The sequence below is a fragment of the Coregonus clupeaformis genome, chromosome 13, assembly GCF_020615455.1.
Source record: "Coregonus clupeaformis isolate EN_2021a chromosome 13, ASM2061545v1, whole genome shotgun sequence".
NCBI classification, from domain to species: Eukaryota; Metazoa; Chordata; class Actinopteri; order Salmoniformes; family Salmonidae; genus Coregonus; species Coregonus clupeaformis.
In genome coordinates this window covers 8,111,625-8,132,176 of record NC_059204.1, presented here as the reverse complement: position 1 = coordinate 8,132,176, position 20,552 = coordinate 8,111,625, and the positions used below count along the sequence as shown (strand labels likewise).

Genomic DNA, 20,552 nt, shown 5'->3' with positions numbered 1-20,552 from the left:
CTCAAGTGTTGCTTTAGCAGTATGCTTAGGGTCATTGTCCTGCTGGAAGGTGATCCTCCGTCCCAGTCTCAAATCTCTGGAAGACTGAAACAGGTTTCCCTCAAGAATTTCCCTGTGTTTAACACCATCATTCCTTCAATTCTGACCAGTTTCCCAGTCCCTGCCGATGAAAAACATCCTCACAGCATGATGCTGCCACCACCATGCTTCACTGTGGGGATGGTGTTCTCGGGGTGATGAGAGGTGTTGGGTTTGCACCAGACGTAGCGTTTTCCTTGATGGCCAAAAAGCTCAATTTTAGTCTCATCTGACCAGAGTACCTTCTTCCATATGTTTGGGGAGTCTCCCACATGCCTTTTGGCGAACACCAGACGTGTTTGCTTCTTTTTTTCATTAAGCAATGGTTTTTTTCTGGCCACTCTTCCGTAAAGCCCAGCTCTGTGGAGTGTACGGCTTAAAGTGGTCCTATGGACAGATACTCCAATCTCCGCTGTGGAGCTTTGCAGCTCCTTCAGGGTTATCTTTGGTCTCTTTGTTGCCTCTCTGATTTAATGCCCTCCTTGCCTAGTCTGTGAGTTTTGGTGGGCGTCCCTCTCTTGGCAGGTTTGTTGTGCTGCCATATTCTTTTCATTTTTAAATAATGGATTTAATGGTGCTCCGTGGGATGTTCAAAGTTTCTGATATTTTTTTATAACCCAATCCTGATCTGTACTTCTCCACAACTTTGTCCCTGACCTGTTTTGAGAGCTCCTTGGTCTTCATGGTGCCGCTTGCTTGGTGGTGCCCCTTGCTTAGTGGTGTTGCGGACTCTGGGGCCTTTCAGAACAGGTGTGTATATATACTGAGATCATGTGACACTTAGATTGCACACAGGTGGACATTATTTAACTAATTATGTGACTTCTGAAGGTAATTGGTTGCACCAGATCTTATTTAGGGGCTTCATAGCAAAAGTTGTGACTACATATGCATGCATCACTTTTCCATTGTTTATTTTTTAGAATGTTTTGAAACTAGTTTATTTTTTTATTTTATTTCACTTCACCAATTTGGAGTATTTTGTGTATGTCCATTACATGAAATCCAAATAAAAATCCATTTAAATTACAGGTTGTAATGCAACAAAATAGGAAAAACACCAAGGGGGATGAATAACTTTTGCAAGGCACTGTATAATGTAGTTCATAGTGCAGTCTGTAGTGTTTTTAGCTTCAGTATTCATAGTGTACATAATGTATGTGGATATATTTTGTATTTTTCTGTATATTGTCTATAACTCTGCAGGACCGTTAAATTCCTGTACGTGCAAATATGTATTTGGCAAATAAAGGTGACTTATTCTCCCACCCACCTTCAGCAGACAGGGCCACGTCACTCTTGCTCTCCCAGAGTACACCATCAAGAGTGACGTGGCCCTGTGCCTATCTGCTGACGGTGTAGCTGTGAATCACTTCAGTCCAACGTGCTCGCTCTAGTCTTCTGCGCTCACGCACACTCCACTAACAGACCGCTGACACCGCCAGCTGGCCAGCAAGGGAACTACACCTCAGGCTGAATAAAACATGGGGGGAGGGCACTGTTCCAGCGATGACAAAACGGAGTAGTTTGTGCAGTAAACGGAGTAAAACGTGGGGTATTTATTTTAGATGTCAGACTTCTCAATTGGATTCAGCCGTGAAACCTTTTTAAAAAATGTAATCGGTCGAGCAGGAGAAGTTACAGTGCAGCTTGTTCAGTGCTGCTCTGTCGTTCCCCCTGCACACGTCAACTAGTTTCCTGCTATCCCGGTCTGCCTGCATCTCACGCTTGGTCTGGCATGAATCAAAATAATCAAAAATATTGGTGTGGTGTAAATGTGACAGACCGGCGCCTCTCTAACAGCTGTGTGTGTGTGTGTGTGTGTGTGTGTGTGTGTGTGTGTAGGAAACAAGCACAAGTGGGTGCCGCTGATGATGGAGGTGAAGTCGGAGGGGCCCAGAGAGCGCTCGGCCTCCAGGAACAACACCCGTCAGAACGAGGTTCCCAGGATGCCCCCCAACAACAGGAACGACCTCCGAGGTGACTGACATCATCACCCAGCGCCAGCCTGACCCCTCATGTCAGCCTGGCTGGGTTGCAAATAGCACCCTGTTCCCTATATAGTGCACTACTTTTGACCAGAGCCAGTATTCCCTATATTCAGTGCCTTCAGAGAGTATTCACACACCTTGACCTTTTCCACATTTTTGTTGTGTTACAGCCTTAATTTAAAATGGATTAAATTGAAAAACAATTATCACTGGCCTACACACAATACCCCATGATGTCAAAGTGGAATTGTGTTTTTAGACATTTTTACAAATTAATTACAGATGAAAAGCTGACAAGTCTTAAGTCAATAAGTGTTTAACCCCTTTGTTATGGCAAGCCTAAATATGTTCAGGAGTAAAAAGACTCACAGCTGTAGTCGTTGCCAAAGGTGATTCTAACATGTATTGACTCATGGGGTTGAATACTTACGTAATCAAGATATAGTTGTTTATAACCAGTGGTGGTGTTACAAGGTAGAGGGGGGTATACAGACAATAGCCCTATTTGGTAAAAAGATCAAGTCCATATTATGGCAAGAACAGCTCAAATAAGCAAAGAGAAATGACAGTCCATCATTACTTTAAGACATGAAGGTCAGTCAATCTGGAACATTTCAAGAACTTTGAAAGTGTTTTTCAAGTGCAGTCGCAAAAACAATCAAGCACTATGAAGAAACTGGCTCTCATGAGGACAGCCACGGGAAAGGAAGACCCAGAGTTACCTCTGCTGCAGAGGATAAGTTCATTAGTTATCTGCACCTCAGATTGCAGCCCAAAAAAATGCTTCACAGAGTTCAAGTAACAGACACATCTCAACATCAACTGTTCAGAGGAGACTGCGTTAATCAGCTGCAAAGAAACCACTACTAAAGGACAACCATAATAAGAAGAGACCTGCTTGGGCCAAGAAACACGAGCAATGGACATTAGACTGGTGGAAATTTGTCCTTTGGTCTGATGAGTCCAAATTTGAGATCTTTGGTTCCAACCGCCGTTTCTTTGTGAGACGCGGAGTAGGTGAACCCATGTTCTCCGCATGTGTGGTTCCCACCGTGAAGCATGGAGGAGGAGGAGGTGTGGGTGTGCTTTGCTGGTTTCACTGTCTGTGATTTATTTAGAATTCAAGGCAGACTTTACCAGCATGGCTACCACAGCATTCTGCAGCAATGCGCCGTATTATCTGGTTTGCTTATTTCAGCTGTTCTTGCCATAATATGGACTTGGTCTTTTACCAAATAGGGCTATATGCAGGAACCCCCCCCACCCCACCTTGCCACAACCCAACTGATTGGCTCAAACGCGTTAAGAAGGAAAGAAATTCCACAAATTAACTTTTAAGAAGGCACACCTGTTAATTGAAATGCTTTCAAGGTGACTACCTCATTAAACTGTTTAGGAGAATGCCTAGAGTGTGAAAAGCTGTCATCAAGGCAAAGGGTGGCTACTTTGAAGAATCTAAAATATATTTTGATTTAACACTTGTTTGGTTACTACATGATTCCATATGTGTTATTTCATAGTTTTACAATGTAGAAAATAGTAAATATAATGAAAAACCCTTGAATGATTGGCCTGGGAAGGCATAAAATAACAAAAGGCTAACACCTCGCTAGGTGTTGTACTAAGGTTGCTTAGTATTATTACAAGGGGTAAAACTTAGAGATAGATCTATCTCTCTCTCACACACTTAACTGTATAACGGATTTTGTTATTTTTTCTAAGAGGCGAGCAAAAAAAAAAAAAAAAAAAAAAAAATTATGAGACAATTTAAATGTTACCCCTTGTAATAATACAATATCTAAACAACCTTAGTACAACACCTAGCAACCTCACCAAGAGGTTTTAGCCTGTTGTTATTTTAGCGACAGGGAGTAGAACCCGGGCCTCTGGCATGCAAGGCAAACGCGCTACAGTAGGATCGCTACACTGCCCCCACTGGACGGGAAGGCACATCCCTGTGCTTCCACTACACAGCCCCCTAGCACGTCCTAGCCATGCACTCAGATTACCTGACTGCTGCCATCCCAGTTCTGACACCAATGTAGCAAATGTCGGTGGGCAGGGAAGCGAAACCGGAAGGCAAACACCCTACGCATCATGCCAATAGGGTTGCCCCACTCGGTGGGAATTGTAACCTGACTCGTATAGCAAGGATCACGACAGTATAATGGTTTTGAAATTAGGCACAGGGACCAGGGTGTGAGGGTTTTGACTAGGTCGACTACAGCTATGACCGGAAGGGACTTTTTTGTTTTTGTTTTTTTGTAGCGGGTTAGGAGAATTAACTTCGCTGGTTAGGATAATTAGGTTAATGTTAGGGAAAAGGTTAGGGTTATCTAAAATGCTCTCCTAACCTGCTATGAAAAGTAACTTGTAGCTGTGCTTCACAACCGATTTTGAGTCCCAGTCAGGGTAACCCCCCCTCCCCCCTCCTCAATCCACTACATTGGTGTCAGGTGTGGGACAGCCCCATTGAAAGCCTGTCCCAGCTGAGTTTTAGTCACAGTTCATTTTTCAGAGGCATAGATCTACCATTTTTCATAATTGAATGTGATAAAATATATAGCGATCTAGTAAAGTAACACCTATTCTTACTATACCGAAACGCTTCAGCTTTAATTCTACATTTTAACTCTACCATACAAATATTACCGTACAAAATATTTTTGACAGCTGAAGCAAGCCCACACATTTTCTTCAGGAAATATTCCTGTTCTATTTTAGTCATTTTATAGGGCCTTTATAAAATCCAAATTCAGTTTCTCCAGGTTTTCACTCTCAAATTCACACTTTAATTATTATTATTTTTTATAACAACCAAATTGGATGTTTTTAAGTTCACAATAATGTTTTAGCCACATCAGGAGACAACATTTGAATAACATTTATTTTTAAAATATATTTTTGGAAGGGTATACTTCCCCTTTTTAATTCAACAGGCAGCTAGCAAGGGACCGTTGTGTTGCTTTCAGGCTAGTGGCGTTTCTGTACTGCACGTGTGATGGCAGAGTATAAGACCCTGTATCTCAGTCCTATATCTTAACTTTAGAAGGGTTTACTTCAGGCAGACTACCTTCTAGAGTTGCAATGCCCCATTTTAAATTGAATGTCCAAATCAAGGATTTTCACAAAAATACGTTTTTTGCAGCGACCCAATCCAAAAGGTAGGCTACAGCTGACATTTTTATTATTTTGACTGTTCACATGATTCGATTCACCACGTTTGAACCGAACCCCAACTACTATAATGGCGAAGCAAATCATTTGGATTTGTCATTTTCATATGAATTTAAAATATGAAGTGGGACCATCCGTTTATACAGTAAATGAACATTTCTATGTCCTAAAGGTTATATGTAAAATATAATCATTTGATTCTGCTGGAACAAGGCTTGGTTTAGCTTTTATAAAGGGGTCAACATTGACATTCATTTTGTTTATTTGAGTGTGTTTTTTACACGTTTTGATTTTCTCAGACTGGCACAGCGGGAAGTACGAGCGTGAATGGCGTGAGGACCATGATGAGGTGTCCAGCGTGAAGAGCGAGGGTGCTCCCTTCCGTGCCGGGTTCCGGGGGCGTGGTCGTGGCAGGGGCCGGGGCCGGGGACGAGGAAGAGGCGGCAGCAGCAGAGGTGAGCTCTCCAACCCTCAAGGCTCTCTGTAGAACAATACTGGCGAATGAAGCTTAGCCACATGTCTTGAAGCCCAGCCAAGCTCTCCACTCTGCTAGCTCTCTGCTAGCTCGCTCTCTCTCTGTCTGTGTGGTTGTGCTCATGGCTTTGCCTTTGTCCTATCTAACCCTGATCTGGCCCCACTAAGGATACAGTAAAAACAAAGCAATTTAATAACAACCGGAGTGTGTTAGTACGAGGCAAGGCCTGTGATCCCTCAGTGCCACGAGGGGGATGCAGGGTGCCCGGGCCTGCTGGTTTTGGCCACCAGCCTCTCCCCTCTGGCTGGGCCATGGAAGTCTGCCTGCCTGCCTCCAACAGGAAACACTGCCCCCCCCTTAATTTGAGGAGAAAGTGATAGGAACAGGGTGAGTGGAGAAAAGTTAACACACTCCTTTCTCCACCCGACCCATCCCCTATCGTGATGAAACCTGCCGTTCTCCTTCCTTACTAGGCCGAGATCCCTCCGTTTTGGAGTTTTACGACTCTTCTCTCTCTCCACAGGAACACACCGTTTCAGCAGTCTTTAAGAATGTTTTCCTGACAGGACGCCATATTTAAGTCTTTAAACACATATTTAGAGACATATTTACTCTCTGGCTCTCTTAGCTTGTTCCAATTTTAGAGTGGAATCGCACGCCTTCCTAAGCTCAACCGCTGTGCGGCGAATGTCTCTCTGCTGTTGCTGAACCGTCTCTGTAGCCTGGTTTATTTTAGTAGGTTTGTAACAGCCACCCTGTAATGGTTGACTACTACCGTGTCTCCCGCCAGGTCGCTATGACTACCATCATGGCTACAAGGCCTACGACGGAAAGGACGGCGCCTACGGCCAGAAGTTTGGCGCTCCAGTGACCTACTACTACGACAACATGAGCAGCAACGACCTGTACTCTGTGGACCAGGACCTGCTCAAGGACTACATCAAGAGGCAGATGTGAGTACTACCATTGGTTACGGCGCTTTATAACGACTACCGTTGGTTACTACGCTCTATAACTACTACCGTTGGTTACTACGCTCTATAACTACTACCGTTGGTTACTACGCTCTATAACTACTACCGTTGGTTACTACGCTCTATAACTACTACCGTTGGTTACTACGCTCTATAACTACTACCGTTGGTTACTACGCTCTATAACTACTACCGTTGGTTACGGCGCTTTATAACGACTACCGTTGGTTACTACGCTCTATAACTACTACCGTTGGTTACTACGCTCTATAACTACTACCGTTGGTTACTACGCTCTATAACTACTACCGTTGGTTACTACGCTCTATAACTACTACCGTTGGTTACTCGCTCTATAACTACTACCGTTGGTTACGGCGCTCTATAACTACTACCGTTGGTTACTACGCTCTATAACTACTACCGTTGGTTACTACGCTCTATAACTACTACCGTTGGTTACTACGCTTTATAACTACTACCGTTGGTTACTACGCTTTATAACGACAACCGTTGGTTACTACGCTCTATAACTACTACCGTTGGTTACTACGCTTTATAACTACTACCGTTGGTTACTACGCTTTATAACGACAACCGTTGGTTACTACGCTCTATAACTACTACCGTTGGTTACTACACTCTATAACTACTACCGTTGGTTACGGCGCTCTATAACTACTACCGTTGGTTACTACGCTTTATAACTACTACCGTTGGTTACTACGCTTTATAACGACTACCGTTGGTTACTACGCTCTATAACTACTACCGTTGGTTACTACGCTCTATAACTACTACCGTTGGTTACTACGCTCTATAACTACTACCGTTGGTTACTACGCTCTATAACTACTACCGTTGGTTACTACGCTCTATAACTACTACCGTTGGTTACGGCGCTTTATAACTACTACCGTTGGTTACTACGCTCTATAACTACTACCGTTGGTTACTACGCTCTATAACTACTACCGTTGGTTACTACGCTCTATAACTACTACCGTTGGTTACTACGCTCTATAACTACTACCGTTGGTTACTACGCTTTATAACGACTACCGTTGGTTACGACGCTCTATAACTACTACCGTTGGTTACTACGCTTTATAACGACAACCGTTGGTTACTACGCTCTATAAAGACTACCGTTGGTTACTACGCTCTATAACTACTACCGTTGGTTACTACGCTTTATAACTACTACCGTTGGTTACTACGCTTTATAACGACTACCGTTGGTTACGACGCTCTATAACTACTACCGTTGGTTACTACGCTCTATAACGACTACCGTTGGTTACTACGCTCTATAACGACTACCGTTGGTTACTACGCTCTATAACTACTACCGTTGGTTACGGCGCTCTATAACGACTACCGTTGGTTACTACGCTTTATAACGACTACCGTTGGTTACTACGCTCTATAACTACTACCGTTGGTTACGACGCTCTATAACGACTACCGTTGGTTACGGCGCTCTATAACGACTACCGTTGGTTACTACGCTTTATAACGACTACCGTTGGTTACGGGCGCTCTATAACGACTACCGTTGGTTACTACGCTTTATAACGACTACCGTTGGTTACTACGCTTTATAACTACTACCGTTGGTTACGACGCTCTATAACGACTACCGTTGGTTACTACGCTTTATAACGACTACCGTTGGTTACGGCGCTCTATAACTACTACCGTTGGTTACTACGCTCTATAACTACTACCGTTGGTTACTACGCTCTATAACTACTACCGTTGGTTACTACGCTCTATAACTACTACCGTTGGTTACTACGCTCTATAACTACTACCGTTGGTTACGGCGCTCTATAACTACTACCGTTGGTTACTACGCTCTATAACTACTACCGTTGGTTACTACGCTCTATAACTACTACCGTTGGTTACTACGCTTTATAACTACTACCGTTGGTTACTACGCTTTATAACGACAACCGTTGGTTACTACGCTCTATAACTACTACCGTTGGTTACTACGCTTTATAACTACTACCGTTGGTTACTACGCTTTATAACGACAACCGTTGGTTACTACGCTCTATAACTACTACCGTTGGTTACTACACTCTATAACTACTACCGTTGGTTACGGCGCTCTATAACTACTACCGTTGGTTACTATGCTTTATAACTACTACCGTTGGTTACTACGCTTTATAACGACTACCGTTGGTTACTACGCTCTATAACTACTACCGTTGGTTACTACGCTCTATAACTACTACCGTTGGTTACTACGCTCTATAACTACTACCGTTGGTTACTACGCTCTATAACTACTACCGTTGGTTACTACGCTCTATAACTACTACCGTTGGTTACGGGCGCTTTATAACTACTACCGTTGGTTACTACGCTCTATAACTACTACCGTTGGTTACTACGCTCTATAACTACTACCGTTGGTTACTACGCTCTATAACTACTACCGTTGGTTACTACGCTCTATAACTACTACCGTTGGTTACTACGCTTTATAACGACTACCGTTGGTTACGACGCTCTATAACTACTACCGTTGGTTACTACGCTTTATAACGACAACCGTTGGTTACTCGCTCTATAAAGACTACCGTTGGTTACTACGCTCTATAACTACTACCGTTGGTTACTACGCTTTATAACTACTACCGTTGGTTACTACGCTTTATAACGACTACCGTTGGTTACGACGCTCTATAACTACTACCGTTGGTTACTACGCTCTATAACGACTACCGTTGGTTACTACGCTCTATAACGACTACCGTTGGTTACTACGCTCTATAACTACTACCGTTGGTTACGGCGCTCTATAACGACTACCGTTGGTTACTACGCTTTATAACGACTACCGTTGGTTACTACGCTCTATAACTACTACCGTTGGTTACGACGCTCTATAACGACTACCGTTGGTTACGGCGCTCTATAACGACTACCGTTGGTTACTACGCTTTATAACGACTACCGTTGGTTACGGCGCTCTATAACGACTACCGTTGGTTACTACGCTTTATAACGACTACCGTTGGTTACTACGCTTTATAACTACTACCGTTGGTTACGACGCTCTATAACGACTACCGTTGGTTACTACGCTTTATAACGACTACCGTTGGTTACGGCGCTCTATAACTACTACCGTTGGTTACTACGCTCTATAACGACTACCGTTGGTTACTACGCTCTATAACTACTACCGTTGGTTACGGCGCTCTATAACGACTACCGTTGGTTACTCCGCTTTATAACGACTACCGTTGGTTACTACGCTTTATAACGACTACCGTTGGTTACGGCGCTCTATAACGACTACCGTTGGTTACTACGCTTTATAACGACTACCGTTGGTTACTACGCTCTATAACGACTACCGTTGGTTACTACGCTCTATAACGACTACCGTTGGTTACGACGCTCTATAACGACTACCGTTGGTTACGGCGCTCTATAACGACTACCGTTGGTTACGACGCTCTATAACGACTACCGTTGGTTACTACGCTTTATAACGACTACCGTTGGTTACGGCGCTCTATAACTACTACCGTTGGTTACTACGCTCTATAACGACTACCTTTGGTTACTACGCTCTATAACTACTACCGTTGGTTACGGCGCTCTATAACGACTACCGTTGGTTACTACGCTTTATAACGACTACCGTTGGTTACTACGCTTTATAACGACTACCGTTGGTTACTACGCTTTATAACGACTACCGTTGGTTACGGCGCTCTATAACGACTACCGTTGGTTACTACGCTTTATAACGACTACCGTTGGTTACTACGCTCTATAACGACTACCGTTGGTTACTACGCTCTATAACGACTACCGTTGGTTACGACGCTCTATAACGACTACCGTTGGTTACGGCGCTCTATAACGACTACCGTTGGTTACGACGCTCTATAACGACTACCGTTGGTTACGACGCTCTATAACGACTACCGTTGGTTACGACGCTCTATAACGACTACCGTTGGTTATGACGCTCTATAACGACTACCGTTGGTTACGACGCTCTATAACGACTACCGTTGGTTACGACGCTCTATAACGACTACCGTTGGTTACGACGCTCTATAACGACTACCGTTGGTTACGACGCTCTATAACGACTACCGTTGGTTACGGCGCTCTATAACTACTACCGTTGGTTACGGCGCTCTATAACGACTACCGTTGGTTACTACGCTTTATAACGACTACCGTTGGTTACTACGCTTTATAACGACTACCGTTGGTTACGACGCTCTATAACGACTACCGTTGGTTACGACGCTCTATAACGACTACCGTTGGTTACGGCGCTCTATAACGACTACCGTTGGTTACTACGCTTTATAACGACTACCGTTGGTTACTACGCTTTATAACGACTACCGTTGGTTACTACGCTCTATAACGACTACCGTTGGTTACTACGCTCTATAACTACTACCGTTGGTTACGGCGCTCTATAACGACTACCGTTGGTTACATTTACATTTACATTTTAGTCATTTAGCAGACGCTCTTATCCAGAGCGACTTACAGGAGCAATTAGGGTTAAGTGCCTTGCTCAAGGGCACATTAACGTCATTTAGCAGACGCTCTTAGCCAGAGCGACTCACAAATTGGTGCGTTCACCCTATAGCCAGTGGGATAACCACTTTACAATTTGGGGGGGTTAGAAGGAATACTTTATCCTATCCCAGGTATTCCTTAAAGAGGTGGGGGTTTCAAATGTCTCCGGAAGGTGGTGAGTGACTCCGCTGTCCTGGCGTCGTGAGGGAGCTTGTTCCACCATTGGGGTGCCAGAGCAGCGAACAGTTTTGACTGGGCTGAGCGGGAGCTATGCTTCCGCAGAGGAAGGGAGCCAGCAGGCCAGAGGTGGATGAACGCAATGCCCTCGTTTGGGTGTAGGGACTGATCAGAGCCTGAAGGTACAGAGGTGCCGTTCCCCTCACTGCTCCATAGGCAAGCACCATGGTCTTGTAGCGGATGCGAGCTTCAACTGGAAGCCAGTGGAGTGTGCGGAGGAGGGGGGTGACGTGAGAGAACTTGGGAAGGTTGAACACCAGACGGGCTGCGGCATTCTGGATGAGTTGTAGGGGTTTAATGGCACAGGCAGGGAGGCCAGCCAACAGCGAGTTGCAGTAGTCCAGACGGGAGATGACAAGTGCCTGGACCAGGACCTGCGCCGCTTCCTGTGTAAGGCAGGGTCGCACTCTCCGAATGTTGTAGAGCATGAACCTGCAGGAGCGGGTCACCGCCTTGATGTTGGCGGAGAACGACAGGGTGTTGTCCAGGGTCACGCCTAGGCTCTTCGCACTCTGGGAGGAGGACACAGCGGAGTTGTCAACCGTGATGGCGAGATCATGGAACGGGCAGTCCTTCCCCGGGAGGAAGAGCAGCTCCGTCTTGCCAGGGTTCAGCTTGAGGGGGTGATCCGTCATCCATACTGATATGTCTGCCAGACATGCAGAGATGCGATTCGCCACCTGGTTATCAGAAGGGGGAAAGGAGAAGATTAGTTGTGTATCGTCAGCGTAGCAATGATAGGAAAGGCCATGTGAGGATATGACAGAGCCAAGTGACTTGGTGTATAGGGAGAAAAGGAGAGGGCCTAGAACCGAGCCCTGGGGGACACCAGTGGTGAGAGCACGTGGTGCGGAGACAGCTTCCCGCCACGCCACTTGGTAGGAGCGACCGGTCAGGTAGGACGCAATCCAGGAGTGAGCCGCGCCGGAGATGCCCAGGTCGGAGAGGGTGGAGAGGAGGATCTGATGGTTCACAGTATCAAAGGCAGCAGACAGGTCTAGAAGGACAAGAGCAGAGGAGAGAGAGTTAGCTTTAGCAGTGCGGAGAGTCTCCGTGACACAGAGAAGAGCAGTCTCAGTTGAATGACCAGTCCTGAAACCTGATTGGTTTGGATCAAGAAGGTCATTCTGAGAGAGATAGCAAGAGAGTTGGCTAAAGACGGCACGCTCAATAGTTTTGGAAAGAAAAGAAAGAAGGGATACTGGTCTGTAGTTGTTGACATCAGTGGGGTCGAGTGTTGGTTTTTTGAGAAGGGGAGCAACTCTCGCTCTCTTGAAGACGGAAGGGACATGGCCAGCGGTCAAGGATGAGTTGATCAGCGAGGTGAGGTAGGGGAGAAGGTCACCGGAGATGGTCTGGAGAAGGGAGGAGGGGATGGGGTCAAGCGGGCAGGTTGTTGGGCGGCCTGCAGTCACAAGTCGCAGGATTTTATCTGAGAGAGAGAGGGGAGAAAGAAGTCAAAGCATAGGGTAGGGCAGTGTGAGCAGGACCAGCAGTGTCATTAGACTTAACAAACGAGGATCGGATGTCGTCAACCTTCTTTTCAAAGTGGTTGCGAAGTCATCCACAGAGAGAGAGGAGGGGGGATTCAGGAGGGAGGAAAATGTGGCAAAGAGCTTCCTAGGGTTAGAGGCAGATGCTTGGAATTTAGAGTGGTAGAAGGTGGCCTTAGCAGCAGAAACAGATGAAGAAAATGTAGAGAGGAGGGAGTGAAAAGATGCCAGGTCGGCAGGGAGTTTAGTTTTCTTCCATTTCCGCTCCGCTGCCCGGAGCTCTGTTCTGTGAGCTCGCAATGAGTCATCAAGCCACGGAGCTGGAGGGGAGGACCGAGCCGGCCGGGAGGATAGGGGACACAGAGAGTCAAAGGATGCAGAAAGGGAGGAGAGGAGGGTTGAGGAGGCAGAATCAGGAGATTGGAGGGAGAAGGATTGAGCAGAGGGAAGAGATGATAGGATGGAAGAGGAGAGAGTAGTGGGAGAGAGAGAGCGAAGGTTGCGGCGGCGCATTACCATCTGTGTAGGGGCAGAGTGAGTAGTGTGGGAGGAGAGTGAGAGAGAAAAGGAAACAAAGTAGTGGTCGGAGACATGGAGGGGAGTTGCAGTGAGATTAGTAGAGGAGCAGCATCTAGTGAAGATGAGGTCAAGCGTATTGCCTGCCTTGTGAGTAGGGGGACGGTGAGAGGGTGAGGTCAAAAGAGGAGAGGAGTGGAAAGAAGGAGGCAGAGAGAAATGAGTCAAATGTGGACATAGGGAGGTTGAAATCCCCCCAAAACTGTGAGGGGTGAGCCATCCTCAGGGAAGGAACTTATCAAGGCGTCAAGCTCATTGATGAACTCTCCAAGGGAACCTGGAGGGCGATAGATGACAAGGATATTAAGCTTAAATGGGCTAGTGACTGTGACAGCATGGAATTCAAATGAGGAGATAGACAGATGGGTTAGGGGAAAAATTGAGAATGTCCACTTGGGAGAGATGAGGATTCCTGTACCACCACCCCTCTGACCAGATGCTCTCGGGGTATGCAAGAACACATGGTCAGACGAGGAGAGAGCAGTAGGAGTAGCAGTGTTTTCAGTGGTGATCCATGTTTCCGTCAGCGCCAGGAAATCGAGGGACTGGAGGTTGGCATAGGCTGGGATGAAGTCAGCTTTGTTGGCAGCAGAACGGCAGTTCCAGAGGCTGCCTGCGACCTGGAACTCCACGTGGGTGGTGCGTGCAGGGACCACCAGGTTAGAGAGGCAGCAGCCACGCGGTGTGGTGCGTTTGTGTAGCCTGTGCAGAGAGGGAGAGAACAGGGATAGGCAGAGGCATAGTTGACAGGCTGTAGCAAATGGCTACAAAAATGCAGAGGAGATCGGAATGAAATGGGCTAAGCATCTGGGAGCGGAGAGAGCAGGGCCTCCCTCACCAAAAACTTCTACCTCAGAAACTAAAATTGTTTCACTGAACCACCCGAACAAAAACTCTCCCAACTTCCGCCTTTAGAAATCAGAATTGTTGTGAACCACAGCGGTTCAATGTTTAAAGGAATAGACTCAACCCACTTTATTCATCTAGCCAACTATGACACCATAGCCAACTAGCAAGCTAGCATCCAATAACAATAACACACCGTTTAGCACCAACACTTGGTCACAACAAACCACCAATAATGTGATAACACACTAAACAGATCATTCGTGTCTGTGTCAAGTTCCTTTCATGACGCAGCAATGATTAGACGTTGGCTAGCTAGGACAAGTATATTGTAGTTAGCTACTACAGTACAGCTAGCTGGTCGTGTTGGGGAGCTAGCAATGGCCACTGTGTTGACTTTGTTTGAAGAACGGCTAGCTAGCTAGCTTCGTGCTACAGCCGGCACGGCCGAGGACACTGCCAAGACACAGTAACTACCCACAACAACCCACGAAGCCTAGCTATGACGCCGTAGCTAACTTGCAAGCTAGCATCCATTAACACACAATTTAGCATCAATACTTGGTTACAACAAACTGCCAAGAGTGTGTTAGCACACTAAACAGATAATTCAAGTCCGTGTCTAGTTCCTTTCATAACGCATAACGCAGCAAAAAAATTAAACGTTGGCTAGGACTACATTAACATTGGAAACAGCTCTCCAGCGTTGCTAATCGTTACCAGTAGCTACCCGCTAGCTAGCTAGCCTCGTGCTTCGATACTAACCTACAATTACCTACGGAAACCTACAATAACAACAATACTAACCTATAATAAATACAATACCTAACTACAGCTAACTACCTACCTACGATCTAATACATGGTTAAGCAAAAAATTAAACGTTGGCTAGGACTACATTAACATTGGAACCAGCTCTCCAGCGTTGCTAATGCGTTACCAGTAGCTACCCGCTAGCTAGCTAGCCTCGTGCTTCGATACTAACCTACAATTACCTACGGAAACCTACAATAACAACAATACTAACCTATAATAAATACAATACCTAACTACAGCTAACTACCTACCTACGATCTAATACATGGTTAAGCAAAAAATTAAACGTTGGCTAGGACTACATTAACATTGGAAACAGCTCTCCAGCGTTGCTAATCGTTACCAGTAGCTACCCGCTAGCTAGCTAGCCTCGTGCTTCGATACTAACCTACTATTACCTACGGAAACCTACAATAACAACAATACTAACCTATAATAAATACAATACCTAACTACAGCTAACTACCTACCTACGATCTAATACATGGTTAAGCTTTACTCAACACCATATGAGAAGCTTACGCTCTATAGAGCGACTACCGTTGGTTACGGCGCTCTATAACGACTACCGTTGGTTACTACGCTCTATAACGACTACCGTTGGTTACTACGCTCTATAACGACTACCGTTGGTTACTACGCTCTATAACGACTACCGTTGGTTACGACGCTCTTATCATCTTCCCCCACCCCCATAAAAAAAATATTTAAAAAATAAAGTGGTTGTCCCACTGGCTATCATAAGTTGAATGCACCAATTTGTAAGTCGCTCTGGATAAGAGCTTCTGCTAAATGATGTAAATGTATAGGTCAAATGGTTCAGGAGGAAACGGATGTCACTTATTTTTTTCAGGGTTGGAATAATGTAAATAACTTACGCCACTTAGCAGACGCTTTCAACCAAAAGGATTGACGTTGGTGCGTGCCAACGTTCTCGTATGGGTAGCCACAGAATATAACATGAAGGTGTGCAAACACAGACCTACGATTTCCATGATTGAATTCCAGCTCCAATACAACTGATTGCAGTTGAAATTCCATTTATTTCCTCTCCAAAACTAAGCTTAGAATGTGGCCAAATGTTTCGTTTCAACACTTTCCCCACATTGTATTATTAAATTCCCTGACGTTGGCTTTGCCAAATTTCTTTTTTTTTAGATTTTGTTCTATTGAGCACGTCTTCATAAAGGCATTCTAATTCTAGGAAGACTGCCTTAATCCTCCTCGTTTTGACTTCCTGTATCTCTCTGTAGTGAGTACTACTTCAGCCTTGACAACCTGGAGCGGGACTTCTTCCTGCGTAGGAAGATGGATCAGGAGGGCTTCCTGTCTCTTGGCCTGGTCGCCAGCTTCCACAGGGTGCAGGCTCTTACCACCGACGTCAACCTCATCATAGAGGTACGTACGCAAGATGGCTTTAGCTCCAGAAATAAATATGTCTCTATGCCTTCAGACCTCATCAGCTTTATAATTTGTAGATAATTCAAGGCTTTTCATAGAGCTTTGACTTCTAAAAAAAAAAACTGTTTCTGCAGTAGTTTCTTTACCTCAAAGCTTTTAGACGTTTTTGAATGTAATGCATGAATGTGTTCCAACTCCCCAGGCATTGAGCATATTCTAGATCAGGACAGGGGTGCCGGATTCGGCCAGCAAGGGGTCCAATCCTGCCCTCGTGGTTTTAGGAGAACAAATACACTCCAAAAAAAACACACACTCATATAGAGTAGATGGATACTATGTCATTGTGTCTCATTCCCTCAACGCTCTTAAATCTACCCGTAGTCTTTGAAGGGCAGCAAAGAGGTGGAGATCATTGAAATGAAGATCCGTCGGAAGGTAGAACCGGAGAAGTGGCCTCTACCAGGTCTGTCCATGGGACCGGACCACAACCAGGTGGACTTGACCCAGCTCATCCACTGCCCCGAGTTCGTGCCCCGGCAGATGCCCACTGAGCAGACAGGTATAGCAACTACACCCACTATGCCAGCCACACACTATAAAACAGATAGAGAACCTGCATAGCGAAGTCCCTATCAGAACGGGTGGGTATCCATTTAGCTACTCAAAACAGGTATATCGATCCACCTAGTCAGCCGCACCCACTGTAACAGACTGGTGTATTTAGAATCCTAGCAATATAGTCACTATCGAACAGACCTGAGTATATATCTTCACATCCACTATCAAAACAGACAGTTGGCGGCAGGTAGCTTAGTGGTTTAAGAGCGTTGTGCCAGTAACCGAAAGGTCGCTGGTTCTAATCACCGAGCCGACTAGGTGAAAAAATCTGTCGACGTGCCCTTGAGCAAGGCACTTAATTGCTCCTGTAAGTCGCTCTGGATAAGAGCGTCTGCTAAATGACTAAAATGTAATGTACTTGGCCATACAGAGTTGCTCTTTAAGCACACGGCTATACTCAGCCACACCCACTGTAACAGACTCCTAGCAATATAGTGACTATCGAACAGACCTGAGTATATATCTTCACATCCACTATCAAAACAGACAGTTGCACTTGGCCATACAGAGTTGACTCTTTCAGCACACGGCTGTACTCCGCCACCTAGCCAGCCACAGTCACCGTCTACTTGACAGTGTCTCGCTATCCACTTACAGCATTACAACACTCCGGTGAAGGCTAAACGCCTCGACATTGGCTCAGTTTGGGCCTTAGTCCAGGCCCCTGGGTTTTCTTAAGGACGGAGGTGTGATACACAGTGTGATACCGTGAGGTGTGGAAATCATAGGACTTATTTCACCCTGCGCCTCTTGAGGACTCGCGCTGATTCAGGCAAGGGCTCTCTTGCTGTGTTAAGTAGATGTTGATTTTAGTCCCATTGGGTAACTAGTTCAAGGAGTGCGAAAGGTAACCATGTCGGCGTACCAAATAGCACACTACATTTATATAGGGAATATGGTGCTGTTTAGGACGAAGACACTGATCAGTCCATCTGGTAGTTCAAGGGGAATGGAAGGTTGCTGATATAGTGAGCTCACTCACCTGTCTCACCACCTTGTACATCTGTAGGCTTGTCTACTGATCACCCGTCTGTCTGTCTGTCCCACCTTGTACATCTGTAGGCTTGTCTACTGATCACCTGTCTGTCTGTCTGTCCACCTTGTACATCTGTAGGCTTGTCTACTGATCACCTGTCTGTCTGTCTGTCCACCTTGTACATCTGTAGGCTTGTCTAGACTAGGGATCACCTATAGTCAATCTAATCGACAGAATCTGCTCCAGGGTCTCCCCGGTCCTCCACGCCCACCAGGGGCTCGACCAGGGCCTCCATGCAGCCCAAAGTGGAGCAGGACGTGTCCAACCTGAAGAGCATGTCCAAGGGTCTGTCGGCGAGTCTGCCCGACCTGGACTCTGAGTCCTGGATCGAGGTGAAGAAGAGGCCCAGGCCCTCCCCGGCCCGACCCAAGGTGAGTGGAGCTGAAGGAGAGGAGAGGAGAGGGACGGAGCGTGTCCGGAAGGGGAATTCAAACACTAAGTACGTTTCAGCACATAGAAATGTCATGTGTAGATATGACATGATTGTCTATTGGCCCCTTCCTCTCTCTTACTCCAGTCACTCTGTGTCCAGTTGAGTGGTCTGGCATTGATAGAGGATGCAGAACCATGGCTCTGTCACCTCTCTCTCTCATACAAGACTATCGTCCTACATGAGGCTTGTGATAGCGGTCAAAAAAGGTTGTCTATTCTTCATGACAAAGATGAGTGTCGGTTCTATGTATTTTCACCTGAACGTTCTGTATTGTTGCGTCCTGAAAAAGCCCCTGGGGTTGTTCCGTTTGCAGGTTTTTTGTTTCAGCAATTAATTACTGCTATGGATTAAGGCTGGGAATTGCCACGGACCTCACAAAACGATATTATTGCGATACTTCGGTACCGATATGTATTGAGATCCAACACTGATTTTATTGCGATTTGTTGTTCCGAACATATAGATCACCATATGTCTACTGCAGAGGGACAAGAGCCATGACAAAATGAGTTTTTTGATCAGTCATGGAAATATAAGTGCTGAAAACCAATTTGTCTCCCTATTTAAAAAGAAGATGCAGAAACAGCTATGAAGGAAATACTGGCGTTTTGGTGCAGGTATAGCCAACTAGCGCCAAAATAATATTGCGATATTGTCAAAACGATACGACAATATATTGTCAAAAATACTACTATGGATATCAGGGCAGTTGCGCATCGTCATGCTTACAACAAAACCCATTGCTTGCAACATGATGCTTGCAACAAAAACTTGTTAACAAAGGCTTCTTTCCTATTTAGTGCACTATTCCCTATTTAGTGCACTACTTTGGACCAGAGCCTTAGTCCAAAAGGAGTGCACTACATAATAGGGAATAGGGTGCCATTTTGTGGTATGTCCATACCTCTACATTGCCCTCTCTCCACTTCCTTGTCTCCCTCTCCACCTCGTCATCTATCCATGTCCCCCTCCCTCCTCCCTTGGGCGGTGACTGATGGTAGACCCCCTCGTTGCAGCAGAAGGACGAGGCTGTCTCCCCGGTGCCCCAGCCAGGGCCCAGCCCGATCCCCACGGCCCCCTCGGCCTCCTCCGCCATGGCAGCCAGGGAGGAGCAGGACGAGCCCGAGGAGCTGGACTTCATGTTCGACGAGGAGATGGAGCAGATAGACGGCCGCAGGAACACCTTCACCGACTGGTCCGACGACGACTCGGACTGCGAAATCGCCGACAACGACGTCAACAAAATCCTCATCGTGACGCAGACGCCGCCTTACCTGCGGAAGCACCCGGGGGGCGACCGCACGGGGAACCACACGTCGCGCTCCAAGCTGACCAACGAGCTGGTGAAGGTGATCAACGACGGCCTGTACTACTACGAAGCCGATCTGTGGGACGACAACTACGAACCCGAGTACGCCACCATCAAGGTCAGTCCCTTTCACTAACGCTTCAACTCTTATCTAGAATAGGGACATTCATGCAAGGTAAGTTGAGTTAAACGGGGTTTAGTATTTTCCTTATGTTTCAATTTAGTTTTTACGAGTGTTGCCGATGGGGAATGTAGGTGAATAGCAGAATTTTCCTTAAGGAGTAACTCACTATTTAGGGAATAGTCTAACTAATTCCAGATCTCCAGTTAATTCAGGCCTAGCTTCCCCCAGGCCCAGAAACCATTTCAACAATAACAAACAATAACAAAACAAACTGTTATGAACAGCGAATGCGTACCACTGATATAACTTAAGTGGGCTATTCTGAAAAGTTCCAGGTGTCTATTCTGGCTGCGGGGGTGGACGTTTCTGTCCAAGGCCCGTACGCAC

At 45.9% G+C, this 20,552-nt stretch overlaps 1 protein-coding gene and 1 non-coding gene across 6 annotated transcripts in view; both read left to right on the top strand.

The window, feature by feature from the left end:
• The window catches only part of LOC121579125 (la-related protein 1-like), a 58,854-nt gene that overhangs the window by 24,522 nt on the left and 13,780 nt on the right, over positions 1 to 20,552 (top strand). For 2 of the 5 annotated variants that reach the window (XM_045224218.1, XM_041893438.2), the window contains 7 exons: positions 1,924 to 2,058; positions 5,546 to 5,701; positions 6,512 to 6,674; positions 16,498 to 16,642; positions 17,027 to 17,204; positions 18,474 to 18,670; positions 19,734 to 20,159. In XM_045224218.1, the coding sequence (XP_045080153.1) occupies positions 1,924 to 2,058; positions 5,546 to 5,701; positions 6,512 to 6,674; positions 16,498 to 16,642; positions 17,027 to 17,204; positions 18,474 to 18,670; positions 19,734 to 20,159 (1,400 nt within the window). Of the gene's footprint in view, positions 1 to 792; positions 829 to 1,923; positions 2,059 to 5,545; positions 5,702 to 6,511; positions 6,675 to 16,497; positions 16,643 to 17,026; positions 17,205 to 18,473; positions 18,671 to 19,733; positions 20,160 to 20,552 lie in introns of those variants that run through there. The other 3 variants (XM_045224219.1, XM_045224217.1, XM_045224216.1) reach the window with 3 other exon arrangements.
• Positions 18,797 to 18,936, top strand: LOC121580401. The gene has a single exon (XR_006003058.1). It is a non-coding gene; the product is annotated as a small nucleolar RNA SNORA49 (small nucleolar RNA).